The following is a 16,718-nucleotide window of genomic DNA, read 5'->3' on the forward strand; positions in this document are numbered from 1 at the left end:
CAAATCAAACATCTCGTGAACGTATGTTTGCCTTTCCTAGGAAATCAAGAACTGGCCAGCATGTTTATCTGAGCCTGGAACCGTGCCTCTGAAGAGCCACTCTTGGGCGCGTAAAACAGACCCCCTAGTCCAACTAGTTCAGCTACTGCATACTAACCCCATCTACGCTCATGTTAAATTCCCAGAATGGAGTACTGACACTGTACCCCTAAGAGATCTGGCCTCGCCTGGTTCACCCCTTCCTCACACCCCAACTTAGAGTGAGCCTGAGAGATTGGGCTCACCAGCCCCCCCCGCACCCCCCCCCCGCCCCAGCCTATGACCCCTAGTCAGCTTTCAGATGGCCATGCTGAGGCTCCACTGGCTCACGCTGGCGATTCTGGAGCGGGTCCAGAAGCCAGTCCTTCCCACACTACAGACCCAGGAACTGTACCAGTTCCCAAGGTTGCCAAGGAGACACCTGTTTTGAGAAGAAGCACCAGAATTCGTAAACAACCTGATAGGCTGACATATTCATAAAACACCTCATTATATTTTGATTGCTTGCTAGATACTGGCGTATTTTGGCTGTTAGAGTATCTCAAGGCCAAACGTGGTATCCATGTATCGCTTGCTTCAGTCTTTCCTAGCAGCTGTCCTTTTAATTTTAACCCTTCTTCTGCTGGGGGGAGACTGTGGTGAATGTCTGCCAAGCTGCCTGTCTCCCCTCTGGTGAGCCTTGCTGTACTAACATTGGCTGTGCATTATCTCTACTGTTAAGGACACTCCCCTTGGATATTACTGTATATGCATCTATTGTCTTTCATTATTGTACCATGAGTTTCTGCTAATAAAAGCCATGATTATTGTTTGACCACATCGTCTTTGTCTACTTCAGCCACTGGCACTTCACAGGGGAACACAACGGCTGCGGGGGCCAGAACCTTCCGCAGTCCAGGGACCCGCTGGCGAGCATATGGAGCTGCCGCAATGGCAGCACTGCTGCTGGTGTGGACCCAGGGAGAGCAGGGAGCGGAAACGCAGCGCTGTTCCACTGGGTCCAACGTCCCAGTCCTACTGCTGACAGCCCCGTACAGATTTCAAGCCCATCTGTTAAAGGAGCTGGTGGTGGTTTATTTTACCGCAAGGTCTGCGCCCAAGATGGGGGTGGTGGGGGGGGAGGAGGATGTTTTTAGACTCCGGGGAAGCACAGGAGACCAGGAAATGGGGAGATCATCTCCTTCGATTTGAGAAGGAGAAGCAGAGGAGAGGACCCATGGGACGGAGACCGGGGTGGGGGGGGGGGGGGGGCGGCTCTGCAACTGAGGAACATACAGGCGGCAGGGCCATTGGTGACTCAAGGAAAGAAACCCAAGCAGGCTGCAGGCTGCTGGCGGCTGTGGTCAAAGAAAATGCACCAGGCTGCAGACTGCTGGAGATTGGCTGAAACTGGGATGGGAGAGGGTCCCGAGGATGCTTTTCAATTGCTTCAGAGATTCGGACCTGGACGATGGTTCAGTCTGGAGTCTGTGCATGTGCACATTGTAAAACATATATGACAATAGACTCGTAACGTGTGACCAGTTCAAGGATTCGTTGATTTTCACGTGATAATAAATTGAAATGTTATGTAGATGAAACACTTTAACCTGTCTGCCGGAAGATAAACAGAGAGTGGCCATGAGCGTTGCCCGGCGCCCAAAACAATAGGAGATGAAGTAAATGAGAATCCCTGCAGAGTCACTGAGTGCTCATGGATTTGCCTCAAACACTCCCGTGGCCTCCGCAGCTTCACGGACCCCTGCTCGATCCGAGCTCCAGATCCAAATCCCTCGAAATGATCAGCGCCCAAGGCCCCTTCGGAGTCCTTCTTGCCCTCGGTGCCCTCTCCAATCCCGGCTCCGAGTCCTGGTTCCCACCAGCTGATCTCCAGCCACCCACAGCCTGTGCGGAGTCCCCAACCGTGGGTCACCAACACCCCACAGCCTCTGTGGGTCCTTCAGCTGCCAAGCCCCTCACTGGTCAGCTGCCCTCTAGGGTGGTCTCCTCTGCTTCTCCTTCTCGATGGGGATGGAGAGGGTGTTCTCCCTGTTGCAGGTGCCCAGAGACAGTCTTGTTGTCTGCAACCCCTCGTGACCTCTGCTGAGCACAGGTGCCACCATCTTGGCACCTGCGGTTGCAAAATTTTACTGACAACTGCTGTCTGCTCCTCTTGCAGCCGCTCAAAGCCAGTACAGAGACGCCGGCAGTAGGACCCTGCGGAGCATCACTCCAGGTCTACTCCAGTGGTAGCGTCGCCATTTTTCTTTAGTAAGTTACGAACTACACATTCACTGACGGCCAGAGAAAGCAGCCGAGGCTCCCACTGTGATCCCATTAACGACCTCAGACCCTAAAGACCTGGAGCTGAAGCAAGCCATCCTCAAAAGTCAAGGGATGTCTTCAAGGTCTAATGCATTGCGAGAAAGAGCATGCAGTGGGCAATCCAGCTCGCCAGCCCACCCATAGCACAGCAGTTCAAAACCCCAGATAGTGTGCATATGGAAATAGGGGGGTGGAGAGAGAGAGAGAGAGAGAGGGGGAGAGAGAGAGGGGGAGGGGGAAAGAGGGGGAGAGAGAGGGGGTGAGGGGGAAAGAGGGGGGAGAGAAAGAGAGAGAGGGGGTGAGAAGGAGAGGGGTGAGAGAGAGAGGGAGGGGAGAGAAAGAGAGAGAGATGGGGAAGGAGAAAGGGAGAGAGGAGAGAGGGAGAGAGAAAAGAGAGGGGGAGAGGGGAGAGGGGGAGGAGGAGGGAGAGAGGGAGAGGGGGAGAGAGAAGATGGGGAGAGATAGATAGAGAGATCAGGAAGAAGATGAGCAAATCCAGCACTGTGACTGAAAAATGCTGGGAATCACCACTGATATTCCATTTGCCGATCCAACCTCAGCATTCCTGATTCAGGGAATCTGCAGGGCCTTACCATAATCGACAATGGGGCTGTAGCAGGCAAAACGCCTCCGGATGGTGTCATCGATCTCCTTGGAGAAGGTGTTGCTCATTTTGGGACAGAGGCCTGTGTGAAGAAGCAAAGGGATCATAAATCGTGTTTGTAGTTCAGTGGTGTCGTGACAACAACTCAATGTCAGCAAAACTAAGGGGCTGGTGGAGGACTTCAGGAGGGGGGAATCAGGAGAACATGACCCAGAACTCATTGAGGGGTCAGCAGTGGAGAGGGTAGAGAACTTCAAATTCCTGGGTGTCAATATCACTGAGGGGCCTCCCTGTCGATGCAATCATGAAGAACGCTCGCCAGTGGCGATACTTTGTGAGGAGTTTGAGGAGATTTGGAACGTCACCGATGACTCTTGCAAATTTCTACAGGTGGACTGTGGAGAACGTTCTGACCGGTTGCATCTCTGTCTGGTACGAAGGTGCCAGGGCACAGGACAGGGTAAGGCCACAGAGAGTTGCAAACTCGGCCGGCGCCATCACGGGCACCGGTCTCCACTCCATCGAAGGCATCTACAAGGGGCGGTGTCTCAAGAAAGCAGCTTCTGTCCTCAAGGATCCCCCCTCCCCCCACCACCACCCAGGACCTGCCTTCTTCTCTCTGTTACCATCATGAAGGAGGTTACAGGAGGCCAGAGGTACAAAAATCCCTCCGCCATCATATTTCTGAACAGTCGATGAACTGCAGGCACTGCCTCACCTTTGCCTGAATTTATGTAGTTACTTATAATTTTCTTTCTTTGGCTTGGCTTCGCGGACGAAGATTTATGGAGGGGGTAAAAAGTCCACGTCAGCTGCAGGCTCGTTTGTGGCTGACAAGTCCGATGCGGGACAGGCAGACACGATTGCAGCGGTTGCAGGGGAAAATTGGTTGGTTGGGGTTGGGTGTTGGGTTTTTCCTCCTTTGCCTTTTGTCAGTGAGGTGGGCTCTGCGGTCTTCTTCAAAGGAGGTTGCTGCCCGCCAAACTGTGAGGCGCCAAGATGCACGGTTTGAGGTGTTATCAGCCCACTGGCAGTGGTCAATGTGGCAGGCACCAAGAGATTTCTTTAGGCAGTCCTTGTACCTTTTCTTTGGTGCACCTCTGTCACGGTGGCCAGTGGAGAGCTCGCCATATAACACGATCTTGGGAAGGCGATGGTCCTCCATTCTGGAGACGTGACCCATCCAGCGCAGCTGGATCTTCAGCAGCGTGGACTCGATGCTGTCGACCTCTGCCATCTCGAGTACTTCGATGTTAGGGATGTAAGCGCTCCAATGGATGTTGAGGATGGAGCGGAGACAACGCTGGTGGAAGCGTTCTAGGAGCCGTAGGTGGTGCCGGTAGAGGACCCATGATTCGGAGCCGAACAGGAGTGTGGGTATGACAACGGCTCTGTATACGCTTATCTTTGTGAGGTTTTTCAGTTGGTTGTTTTTCCAGACTCTTTTGTGTAGTCTTCCAAAGGCGCACAGTTTTTCACCGTGACGCTGTCACAAATTCCGTGACAGGTTCAAGACAATAAATTCTGATTGACAGGTCTTGATGGCCACAATTGGCTTCCACTGGGTTGTGTATAAAATGTAATAGGGCTGTCTGATTAGTGTAGTGGTTAACACATTATTACAGTACTAGAGACCCTGGTTCAAATCTGGCACTGCCCGTAAGGAGTTTGTATATTGTCCCCATGTCCACCTGGATTTTCTCCTACCCTTCAAAAACGTCCGGGGTTCATGGGTCAATTAGTGTATTTGGGCGGCGCAAGCCATGTGCTGAATGGCAGCGAGTGCGGACATCTCAGGAACATGGAACCACTCAGGAACAGGACCTTGCGCCCATAATGCCGGTGAGAAGGAGAAGCAGAGGAGGGGACCCCACACAGGGCGGCGACCGGAGGAATGCATGCGGGCTGCAGGCCGCCGTTGACAGGATTTGAAAGGGCGCTGAGGGCAGGAAGAGCTCCTGAACGGGCCTCGGGCACCGAAGGGCCTTTGTTGGAGGTCTCGGTCTGGAACTCGGGTCGTCGATGGATCGGACATGAGTCTGCTGGGGGTGAACGCACGGACACTCAGTGTCTCCGAAGGGTCTCGCTATTGCTTCTCTTTCTCCTATTGTTAGGGGGCACCGGGCAATGGTCACGGCCACTTTTTGTTTACCCTACAGCAGGAAAACGTGGACGTTTATCATATATAATCACATTTTTATACATTCTTTAATGATAATGAATGGAATGTCAAATTACATTCCGGTAAAATCCCCTCTTATCCTGAATTCAAGCAACTGCAGAAAATAATTAGGTAAAGAAATACAAAAGTTTTTTAGAAAATGGCACCCCCTCGCGTTTAGTTTGCCCATCACGCAACCTCAAGCAAACAGCAAATTTAGTTCTCCGGCATCTACCAATCCCTGTGGGTGCCAGATACCAGGGGATTTACTGCAGTTCTGCCAAATCCGTATTCCTCCATCCCCTGCATAGTACCCTCCCAAACGAATACGTCTGGTTGCTGCCATGTTAGCCTCTCTGTGGAGAACACCTGGCCCACACATCATGAAACTTGCACGTCTGCTCGCTTTTGACATGTTGACCCCAATGAAAAGATTCTGCCTGCCTTTCCCATCAGTTCCTCTTTTTATTTTCTAATCCTCCAGGGGAACACCCCCCCACCCCACACCCCCCCCGCCCCACCCCCCCCCCCCCGCCCCACCCCCCCCCCCCCCGCCACCTCCAGGTTTGTCTAACTTCTCCCCACAGATCATGTCCTCTAATCTGAGTCAAATCCTGGTAAAGGCCACACCTTGATGGAGGGCACAGGCCCCAACCGTTGGTTACCCTGTGCTGAGTGACGTGCCAGAACTTAAGATATAGGAGCAGGAGTCGGCCATCCGGCCCGTCGGGCCTGCTCCGCCATTCAATGAGATCAAATTCCACAGATTCCCCTCCCTCTGGGAAAAGCAGTTCCTCCTCATCTCCATCCTAAATCTACTCCCCTGGATCTTGAGGCGATGTTTTCTTGTTCCTGTCTCCCTCATCAATGGAAATAACTTACCTATGTCTATCTTATCTATGCCTTTCATAATTGTACACATTTTGATAAGAACCCCTCTCCTTCTCCTAAATTCCCTAATAGCCTCTTAGGCTAACCCCCCCATCTCTGGAATCAACCTGGTGAACCTCCTCTGCACCCCCACCAAAGCCAATCCGTCCTTCCTCAAGTAAGGAGACCAGAACTACATGCAGTTCTCCAGATGTGGCCTCACCGGGACCTTGTACGTTTGCAGAAGAAACCCCCCCAGTTCCTAAATTCAACCCCTCCAGCACTGAAGGTCAACGTTCTCACTCCCAATCTGGGTTTCTCTTTCCTCCAACGCACTGCAGTCAAAGCGCCCGCGGATTTTTCTGTTTAATTCCATTCCACTGTGAAATCTCTTCCGGCTACACCCGCCCTGAAGAGGTTCTCCTCCTCTCTTTGGAGGGAGCTCTGTGAGAGTCTTTCTCACCGCTCCCACTTCGGAACTTCCTGTTGCTCTCACACCTTGACAAAGGGCTCGGAGCCGAAACGTGGGTGACCCCCTCCTCATTTTCCTATCGATGCTGCTTGACCTGCTGCAATTCCAGGGTTGGCATCAGAACATATGTTAGATTAGTGAGTTGGATGAGGGGGGGTCAGGGCCTGATCCGTAGATGGGGGTTGGGGGGAAGGACGCTAGCAGGAGCCTACCTGTCGTTGAGGCTGTCAATCCAACGGGGGATGAGAGGACGCTCTTTTTATTGTGTCAAGCTTGACGCACACTAGTCACACGGCCGGGGGGGGGGGGGGGTGAGGGCGGGTGTACATACGTGTACATGTGTAAACACATAAAGAACCATAAACAGACTATGTAATATAGAGAGAGAGAAAAAATCAATAAAGTGCATGAGTTAGAGTCCTTAAACGAGTCCCTGTTGTTGAGGAGCCTGATGGTGGAAGGGGAGCGGCTGTTCCTGAACCTGGTGGATGTGAGTCTTGTGGCACCAAAACTTCTTTCCTGAATGCAGCAGCGATCGTGTGCTGGGTGATGTGGGTCCCCGATGATTGCTGCTGCTTTCCGATGGCAGCGTTCACTGTCGATGTTCTCAATGGTGTGGAGGGTTTTGCCTGTGATGCCCTGGGCTGTGTCCACTACTGTTTGGAAGGCCTGACGCTCAGGGGTATTGGTGACTCCTGCACCTGACCGTGATGCAGCCGGTCAGCACCTTTCTGTACCCTGCACATGGTTTGGGTGACTATCCAGATCCTGATTGGACCCTGCTACTCACAAGGTACTTATATGGATGACCATGGAAAGATGCAGCAGAGAAAGGGGCCACCGATATAGGAAAGACAGGTCCCCTTGGCCTCAATCGTGCTCTCAGAGATTGCATACCCTCGGTGAGGAGGGGATTGAGGAGGGGATGTGAGGGTGTGCCTGATGGTGGTGGGAGGGGTTTGGATGACAGAGGGAGAGGGAGGAGAGGTGTTGGGGAAGGTGACTCACCTTCAGCACACTCACAAACATCGCCCTGGCACAGCTTCGACACCACGTGGCTTTTCTGAGGGGCACTGTAGAACACGGTGCACCTCTCACCTGAAACCCAAGTAGCAGGCGGTCAGGACAGTGCAGACTGGTGTGAGCAGTTATCACGGGCGCGCACACACTCACACCTATATACTCACACCCACACACACTCACACACATACACACACCCACACATATCTACACATACACACACCCACCCACACCCACACACCCACACACACATACACACACCACACACACCCACACATCCACACAGACACACACACACACACACCCACACATACTCACATACATACACACACCCACCCACACACACCCACACCCACCCACACACACACACACACACACACACACACACACACACACACAGATGGAGGGATTGTCGACACGGGTGTGGGGGGGGGGTTAGGTGGAGACGGAGGGATGTACTCACTTGGGTTGTAGTAGTTATAAAGTGTGGCACTCGCCGGTTGGATCAAACCGATAGGAACTATCTGCTTTGCCCCAAAGATCACACATTCTTTGTTTTGCGTGACCTGCAGGAGAAACATTGCGGTGACTGCAGGAACTGGGCCTGGACCAGAATAGCTTTCTAGGAACACAGCAGGTGGAGATTCCCTGCTGTTGCATTATCTTTCCTCAACCGGACCCAACGCACGGTGGTGAACATTCTTCCTCCAAACATTATGATGAAATTCACACAGATATTGATGAACACGCATCCATCAGTGTACACACACACACTCACATTCATGAACACTCACACATTTCTATACATGCTCACATACATGTGCACACCCATCCGTACGCACACACTCACATCCACATACACCCATAGGCACACATACACATTCACACACCAACCATACACACCCAAATACACGCACACATATGTGCACACACATGCAAACACGCACATGCAAACACACACATATACCACATAAACCCACACACACAGACATACACACACACACTTACACACCCACCCACACAGATACACATACATACCCACTCATGCACACACACACACACACACACACACACACACACACACACACACACACACACACACCCGTGCACATATACAAATGCATGCATGGGTGTAAAGGTACACACACAGATGCACAAACATACACACTCACCCACACGCACACATACACATCATACACACACACACACACACACACACAAGGACGTGAGCATGCGCGTGCACACACACACACACACACACACACCACACACACACACACACACACACACACACACACACACACACACACACACACACGCTCGTCCACATACACGCGCACGCATACACATGCATTACCGATTTGAGGTACAGCAGCACCCGGCCATTGTGGAACTCATACGAATCAATGTATCGATCGGAAAGAGTTGATATCTGAAATATCAAAGCATTATGGTCACTGTCACTGCAGTCAGAATTGGGCCTCTTTGCTGGATGGTGTGGCCCCTGAAACCCACTGTCCACCTGCCCCCAACCTCCCTCATCTCCCGCAGAAACTGCGGACCAGGCAGCATCTGGGAGGGAGAACCTGAAGGATGACACCAAGTCGCGGCAACTTCCGCTGACGTTGTGTGACCTGCAGAGTTTCAAGCGTTTACTGTTCAACACCACACTGGAAGGAAGGTCCACCCTGAAAACTGTCAGCCTGAAACATGAATTCTTTCTCTCTCCCCACAGACCTCCTGCATGTCGCAAGGCACAAACGTGCTGGAAAATCTCAGCAGGTCACGTGACATCTAGAAGGAGTGAAGGGAAAGCAACTTTCAGGCTCGAACTCTTTAAGGACCTTTTTTTCCCCCACACAGCATGGTTACAGGTCCTTCTGGCCCATGAGACCGTGCCACCCAATTGGACCTAATTAACCTACAAACCTCAGTACGTTTTGAACGGTGAGAGGAAGCTTGAGCCCCCAGGGGAAACCCACACAGACATAGGGAGAAGGTACCAACTCCTTTCAGACAGCGAGGGATTCAAACCCCCATCGCCAGCACTATGACAATGTCACGCTATCGCCTTTTATTTCCAATGGACGCTGCATACATCCCGATGTCTGCAGACTTTCCTGTTCACCTTCATTAGTCTATCTCCACCCCCCCCTCCACCTTGTTGAATGTTCCATCCTCTCTCGTCCATTTCCCCCAGTCTCCGTTCCCCATCCTGGTCTCACCCCGAAATGCTGATTCCCTGCCATCTCTCTCTGGAAGCTTCCCCTGCTGCTGAGACACTCTTTGCTCACTCAAAATCCGCCTGCACATGATTGGCAGTGGTCAAAGTTTAGAGTTCCAACTTATTTGTCAGAGTACGTAAGAAACAGGAGCAGGAGTCAGCCATCTGGCCCATCGAGCCCTGCTCCACCGTTCAGTGAGATCACGGCTGATCTGATGATGGGCTCATCTCCACCGACCTGCCTTTTCCCCATCATTCCCTTACTATGTAAAAATCTATCCAACCTTGTCTTAAATATATTTACTGAGGTCCCCTCCACTGCTTCAATGGACAGTGAATTCCACAGATTCCCCACCCTCTGGGAAAGCAGTTCCTTCTCCATCCTAAATCTACCACCCTGGGTCTTGAGGCTACGTCCCCTAGTTCTGGTCTCCCCCACCAATGGGAACAACTGACCTGCCTCTATCTTATCTATGCCTTTCAGAATTTTATATGTTTCTATAAGATCCCCTCTCATTCTTCTAAATTCCAGTGAGAACAGTCCAATCTCTCCTCATAGGCTGACCCTCTCATCTCTTGAATCAACCTGGTGAACCTCCTCTGCACTGCCTCCAAAGCCAGTACATCCTTCCTCAAGTCAGGAGACCAGAACTGCATTGAGTACTATAGATGCGGCCTCTCCAGGACCTTGGACAGTTCCAGCAGAACCTCACTGCTCCAAAATTCCTTCCCTCCAGCAATGAAGACCAATGTTCCATTCGCCTTCTTGATAACCTGCTGCCCCTGCAAACCAACCTTTTGCAATTCATGCATGAGCACTCCTTAATCCTTCTGCCCAGCAGCACACTGCAATCGCTTACCATAATATTCTGATCTTCCATTTTTCCTTCCAAAGCGGATAACCTCACATTTACCAACTTCTGCCAGACCCTTTCCCACTCACTTAACTGATCTGGATCTCTCTGCAGACTCTCTGTAACATCTGTAACCTACATGACATCACATACAACCCTGAGGTTCTTTTCCCTGAGGGCCAGACTGAATTTCTAATAGCCCAAGCTATTAGACAGGATAATATTATTCAGGGAATTAAAATTGTAAATGAGGAATATAAGATTAATTTGTTTGCTGACGATGTCTTAATTTATTTAACGCATCCTAAAGAATCTTTGGAAAGGCTCCAAGTTCGTTTCGAACAGTATGGAGAAATGTCAGGATATAATGTAAATTGGGATAAAGTGAAATATTACAGATTTCAAATGAGGATTATTCAAAGTGTAAACAGATTACATGGTTTTGATGGACTAACAAAATTAAATATTTAGGAGTAATAGTTGAAGTTGAATATCAAAATATATATAAATTAAATTATGTACCTTTATTAAATAAAATTAAATCCGATTTGAAAAAATGGAAAGATTTACCATTAACTTTGATAGGATGAGTAAATTGTGTTAAAATGAATATTTTCCCACGTATTCAATATCTTTCTCAGTTTATTCCCTATGTACTTCCAAAAGCTTTCTTTAAGTGCGGCAATGGGATTATTTTTATGGAAAGGTAAATTAGCTAGAGTGTCTTTACAAAAATTGACATGGAAGTATGCATTAGGTGGACTTCAATTACCACCTTTTCAGAATTATTATGAAGCTACCCAATTAATATTCATTAATAGAATGTTTGAAATAGATCAACCTCCGATTTGGGCTAAAGTTGAGTTATACAAATTATTGAATCTTCTATTAATGAATTTATTTATAGACAGAATTTCTACTTGCTGGTAGAACAAAAACAAACTGTACTTAAGGAAAGATATAGAAAAGAGAGAAATCTAAACCAAATATGTGTGTCTGCCGAACAGCTGGAATTGGCAGTCGGCTGTCACCAGATATACATCGCGTAAACCATTTCATAGATCCACATATCCCTACAGCATAGATATAGGCTCTTCGGCCCTTCTAGACTGTGCCAGACTATACTTTGTCTTGTACCACTGACGTGCACCTGGACCACATCCCTCCATACCCCTCCCACCCATGTACCTATCCAAAATGTTCTTAAATATCAAAACTGAGGCCGCATTTACCACTTCCCTGGGTGGCATAGTTAGTGTTGTGGCTAGCTCAAGGCTGTTACTGTTAGGTCTGCTTTGTTCATGAATGAGTGAGACAAACACCAGACTGAGTCGAAATCAGGGTTCTTTGTTCTTTATTACCGGATTGTAAAACTTGCAACTAACCATGTTAGTCGGAGAATGCATTCTGCCGTTATCAGCAAAATGGTGATTTTTTATACCCTTGGATACGTGCTTAGAACATCATCATATCATTACTTGTCCAATGACTTAAACTGTTGCTATCCTTTCCCTGCTAGCTTCCTGCCTCTCAATCCATCAATGTCTCTCTTATCTTGTAAGTACAAGGATGCATTCACATCTTGTTACAGCCCTGTACAGGGTAACTCCTTACACATTCCCATCTCATGATGTTTTACCTTACATTACAGAGCCAGCGGTCGGGACCAGACCTGGGTTTGAATCCCGCGCTGTCTGTAAGGAGTTTATGCATTCTCCCCGGGTCTGCATGGAATTCTCCCAGTGGGGGGGAAGGGGTGTTGTAGGTTAAATGGATGTTAAAAGTCTGCTTTATGCCACTTAGCTTTTACGAAAGGCAGGTCCTGTTTTCGCTGACCAAGAGAAATCCAAAGAGGATTTTCGCTTTTATGAATAAAGGTGCCGGGAACAGCGAGAGTGGCTCTGCCAAGCTCCTTCTCCGGGAACTACACTCGTCAGGCCGCCATAGCTTTGAACAGAAGACCTCTTCTTCTCTCTCCTACACCCCACCCCAGTCTCCTGAACCTCCCATCACCCCAACCTCCGATGACTCAGCCACCACCACCCCCCCACACCTCGCAGCCTTCCAGTGCGCTCGCTGTCTTCTAGTCAGTGAAATGACGTTATTTCTACTTTATAGGCTCCACTTTTACTGTATGTTAGTTGTATTTTAGGTGTTATTTGCTATGATTTGGTAGGTGAGTGTCGGAGCTGGGATGTTCTGTTAAAATTGTACAAGGCATTGGTGAGGCCAGACTTGGAGAATTGTGTACAGTTTTGGTCTCCAAAGTACAGCAAAAATATCAATGAATTGGAGAGAGGGCAGAGAAGATTTATTAGAATGTTGCTGGGGTTACAGGGTCTAAATTATAGGAAATGGTTGGGTCCTTATTCTTTGGAGTGTAGAAAGTTGAGAGGGGATTTGATTGAGGTGTTTAAAATTATTAGGGGTATAGATAGAGTGGATGTGGAGCGGCTTTTTCCTTTAAGAAAGAGGGAGATACTAACAAGAGGTCATGAGCTGAAAGTTAGGTGGCTAAAGTTTAGAGGAAACATGGGGGGGGGGGGACTTCTTTACTCAGAGAGCAGTGGGTGTGTGGAACGAGCTTCCAGATGAAGTAGTGGAGGGCTCGATATTTAGCATTTAAGGAGAAGTTGGATCTGTACATGGACGGGAAAGGAGTGGAGGGTTACAGGTTGAGGGTAGATCAGTGGGGTTAGGTGGGAGAAAGTGTTTGGCATGGACTAGAAGGGCCTTTTTCCGTGCTGTAATTGTTATATTTTTTGGGTCTGGGAACACTCAAAGTTTTCCGCTTTTAAAATGATGGCCAATCGCTGCTTCGCTTTAACCATTTCGGCTGGCGAAAGGTTTCATAGGAACACTCTACTTTCGGATTGCAGGGCACAGCCGTGTTTGGGCGGCTTGGGCTCATGGGCTGAAAGGGCCTCTCACTGTGGCTGTACGTCTAAATTTAAAAATAATAATTACAGCTGGCAGCTTGGCCCAAACTCTCTGCATGAAGAAGTTCTCGCAAATGCTCCCGTTAAACATCTCACACCGTTCACCCTTAACCCCGTGTTCTCTAGCTCGCTAAAAGCCATGCCCGATCGATGGAGGGAGCTGCTCTGACCTTATCAAGGTCCAGCATGTCAGGCTCAAATCCGCTGAGCAGTGTGATGTCCACGACTGCCATTCCCGAGGGTTCCTGAACGTCGGCTCCATCGGACAAGCGCCTGTGGGAAGTAAGTGGATAAATAGAACATGGAACACTACAACATAGAAACAGGCCCTTTGGCCTGTCTAGTCTGTGCCAAATTATTATTATCCCTAGCCCCACTGGTACAGAGGTGCCAATGCCCGGGACAAGAATAACCCCAGAGGGTTGCCCTGCAATATCACAGGCACCAGAATTCACTCCATCGTGGACGTCTACATGAGGCGGTGTCTTAAAAAAGCAGCCTCTATCCTCAAAGATCCCCCACCACCCAGGCCATGCCCCCTTTGCTCTGCTACCATCGGGGAAAAGGTCCAGGAGCCTGCACTTAGTGACACAAGGTCAGATTCTTCCCCTCCTCCATCAGATTCCTGAATGATCAATGAACCAAAGACGCTGCCTTACTTTGTCCTTTCCTTTTCTGCACTATTTTTATTTATTTTGCATCAGAATCAGGATTTATTGCCACGAACAAGTCATGAAATTCGGGGTTTTGCGACAGCGTCAGAGAGCAAATATTCATATTATAACCATCTTACAACATTACTCTTATCAAATAAAAATGATAGTGTATGAAAAATAAGGCTTCATTGGTTGGGGGATTGAGTTCGAGAGTTGAGACATCTTGTTGCAACTCTATAAATTGCTGGTGAGACCACACGTAGATTATTGTGGTCACCTCATTATGAAGCCAGGTTAGCAGAGCTGGATTGAGATTTTTTTTTGGTAGAAATATATAGGTCAGCACAAAATCGAGGGCCGAAGGGCCTGCACTGTTCTGTATTGTTCTCCAAAACCAGAGCACCCAGAGGAAACCCATTCAGGCCTCAGGGAACGTGCAAACTCCTTGCGGACAGCGCAAGATGCTGCGGTCGGGTACAATGCACAGACGTTGGAGAAACTTAGCAGGTTACACAGCATCCATAGAGGGTAAAGGCCTTCATCAAGGGATAAGCAAAAAGCAGGCAGGTGTCTGAATGAAATGGTGGGGGGGGGGAGAGAAGGAGAGGAAGGAGGAAGGGGCAGGGGGAGGAGCAGGGTGGAAGGGAGAAGAAGCCGAGAAGGGAAAGGGGGAGGGGGCATTAGAATTTCTTCAGGGTGGCCATTCCTTGAAGAAACTTCGCCAAATATTGTGGAAAAGAATGGTTAGTGCAATGCTGTAATGGGGCCCGCAGCCTGGGTTCGAATCCCGTAAGGAGCTTGTACTTCCTCTCTGTGGGTTTCATCAGGGTGCCTTGGTCTGCCCCCACCCTCCAAAAACATACGGGGTTTGTAGGCTGGAGAAGGCACAAAATCGAAGTAAAAACACAACGCTGGAAAAACTCAGCAGGTCAAACAGCGTGGTTTGCACTGCAAAGATAACCAACGTTTTGGTCTTGAGACCTTCGTCGAGGGATGAGCAAAATGTCGGCAGGCTCTGAGCATGTTGGTTAAATGGGGTATCTGGGCAGACCGGGCTCATGGGCCGGAGGGCCTTTGTTCCCACAGGCAGTTGTGTTGTTGTCGCTGGTGCGGACCCACAGGGAATGGGAGATACAGCGCTCCTGCGGGGTCCAACCGCCCAGTCTCTTTTGCTTCTCTCTAACCTTAAGAGGCATATTCTGCCGATGGCAAATTTATCTGCCTTAGAGCAGATCAAAGGCAATTTTGTGTCATATGACACTGTTTTTATTATGACAATAAATGGACTCTTGTAGAGGCTGGGTTGATGGGTGTATTTAAGACAGAGATTGATAGGTTCTTGATTAGCCAGGGCATCAAAGGGAGTAGGCCGGGCAGTGGGGCTGAGATGGGAAATGGATCAGCTCATGATTGAATGGAGAGGCAGACTTGATGGGCTGTTTCTGCTCCTGTCTTATGGTCTCTTTTAATTTAATTAGTTAGTTTGCCGTTATGGGTTTTCTTTACAAGTACTTGTTTGGCTGCATTTTGGGGAATTTGGTACATTGTAGAATGTATGACTCATGAGCCCTGTTCCTGTGCTGGGCATCCAAATGTGAAATAATTGAAATTTACCGTCGTGATTTTGCATGTAATTAGTTAATTGGAAGAGTTCTTTGCTGAACCATGAAGAGGGTGAACGAGACAGCATGCTCACTCCACTTCTCACCACGACGTTACTGCTACGGAACTCCGGCAACACTGACCAGAAGCAGACTTTGTAATAGAGGATCTCCGTCTTGTCCGGGGCCGGCGCCTGCCTCCTCCTCCTTCTCGAGCGGAGATCGAACCAGCCTATCCTGGTGATCGGCTTTGCTTCCCATTCCTCTTGGTCATCGTAATCTACGAACTGATTCTGTCCTGCCCGTTGGGTGGGGGAGGGGGGAAAACTCACAGTCAGCAGAGGCGTGATTGGTCGTGGCCTGCTCACCTCTGACCCTGCCCCGTCAAAGGTTGGAGGTGAGCTAGACGCTGGGCATGGAGTGGCGGGGTCATTTCTGGGCTGCACATCTTTCCTGTGTCTCTGAGATCCGAAGGCCTGACAAATAGGTCAACGGAAATCTTTTGCGCGAATGGAGTACGGAAAGAAGGGTGAAGGACATTGCTACCACAGGACATCTGTGTAAGGTGAGGGGAGGGACATATAGGGGAGACGTCAGGGGTAAGTTTTTTTTTATCCAGAGGGTCGTGGATGCCTGCAGTGCATTGCCAAGGGTGGTGGCAGAGGCTGGTACAATAGGGTAATTTCATCAACTCGTATATGAGGCAAGTTTAACGGAGCTAGGGGCTTTTGTCTTGGGATCGAAGAAGGATGAGAGGTGACTTAATAGAGGGTAGGAGCTGGAATCCTCTGGTAAAGTTGTATCAGACATTGGTGAGGCCAAATTTGGAGTATTGTGTGCAGTTCTGGTCACCTAACTACAGAAACGATATCAATAACCCTTTCACTTTTTTGCATCCACAGGCCTGTCTTAAATGCCCCTGATGTTCCAGCCTTCACCACCGCCCTGGAAGTGTATTCCAGGCACCCACAACT

The 16,718-nt window shown here is 49.4% G+C and overlaps 1 protein-coding gene across 1 annotated transcript in view; it reads right to left on the bottom strand.

Moving 5' to 3' along the window:
* Positions 1–16,718, bottom strand: part of c4 (complement component 4) — a 150,829-nt gene that overhangs the window by 10,108 nt on the left and 124,003 nt on the right. The window contains exons 33-38 of the mRNA XM_069919655.1: positions 15,889–16,042; positions 13,658–13,760; positions 8,828–8,902; positions 7,934–8,036; positions 7,459–7,548; positions 2,937–3,029 (exon numbers count right to left, since the gene is read on the bottom strand). Of these exons, the coding sequence (XP_069775756.1) occupies positions 2,937–3,029; positions 7,459–7,548; positions 7,934–8,036; positions 8,828–8,902; positions 13,658–13,760; positions 15,889–16,042 (618 nt within the window). The remainder of the gene's footprint in view (positions 1–2,936; positions 3,030–7,458; positions 7,549–7,933; positions 8,037–8,827; positions 8,903–13,657; positions 13,761–15,888; positions 16,043–16,718) is intronic.

The sequence above is a fragment of the Narcine bancroftii genome, chromosome 2, assembly GCF_036971445.1.
Source record: "Narcine bancroftii isolate sNarBan1 chromosome 2, sNarBan1.hap1, whole genome shotgun sequence".
NCBI lineage: Eukaryota > Metazoa > Chordata > Chondrichthyes > Torpediniformes > Narcinidae > Narcine > Narcine bancroftii.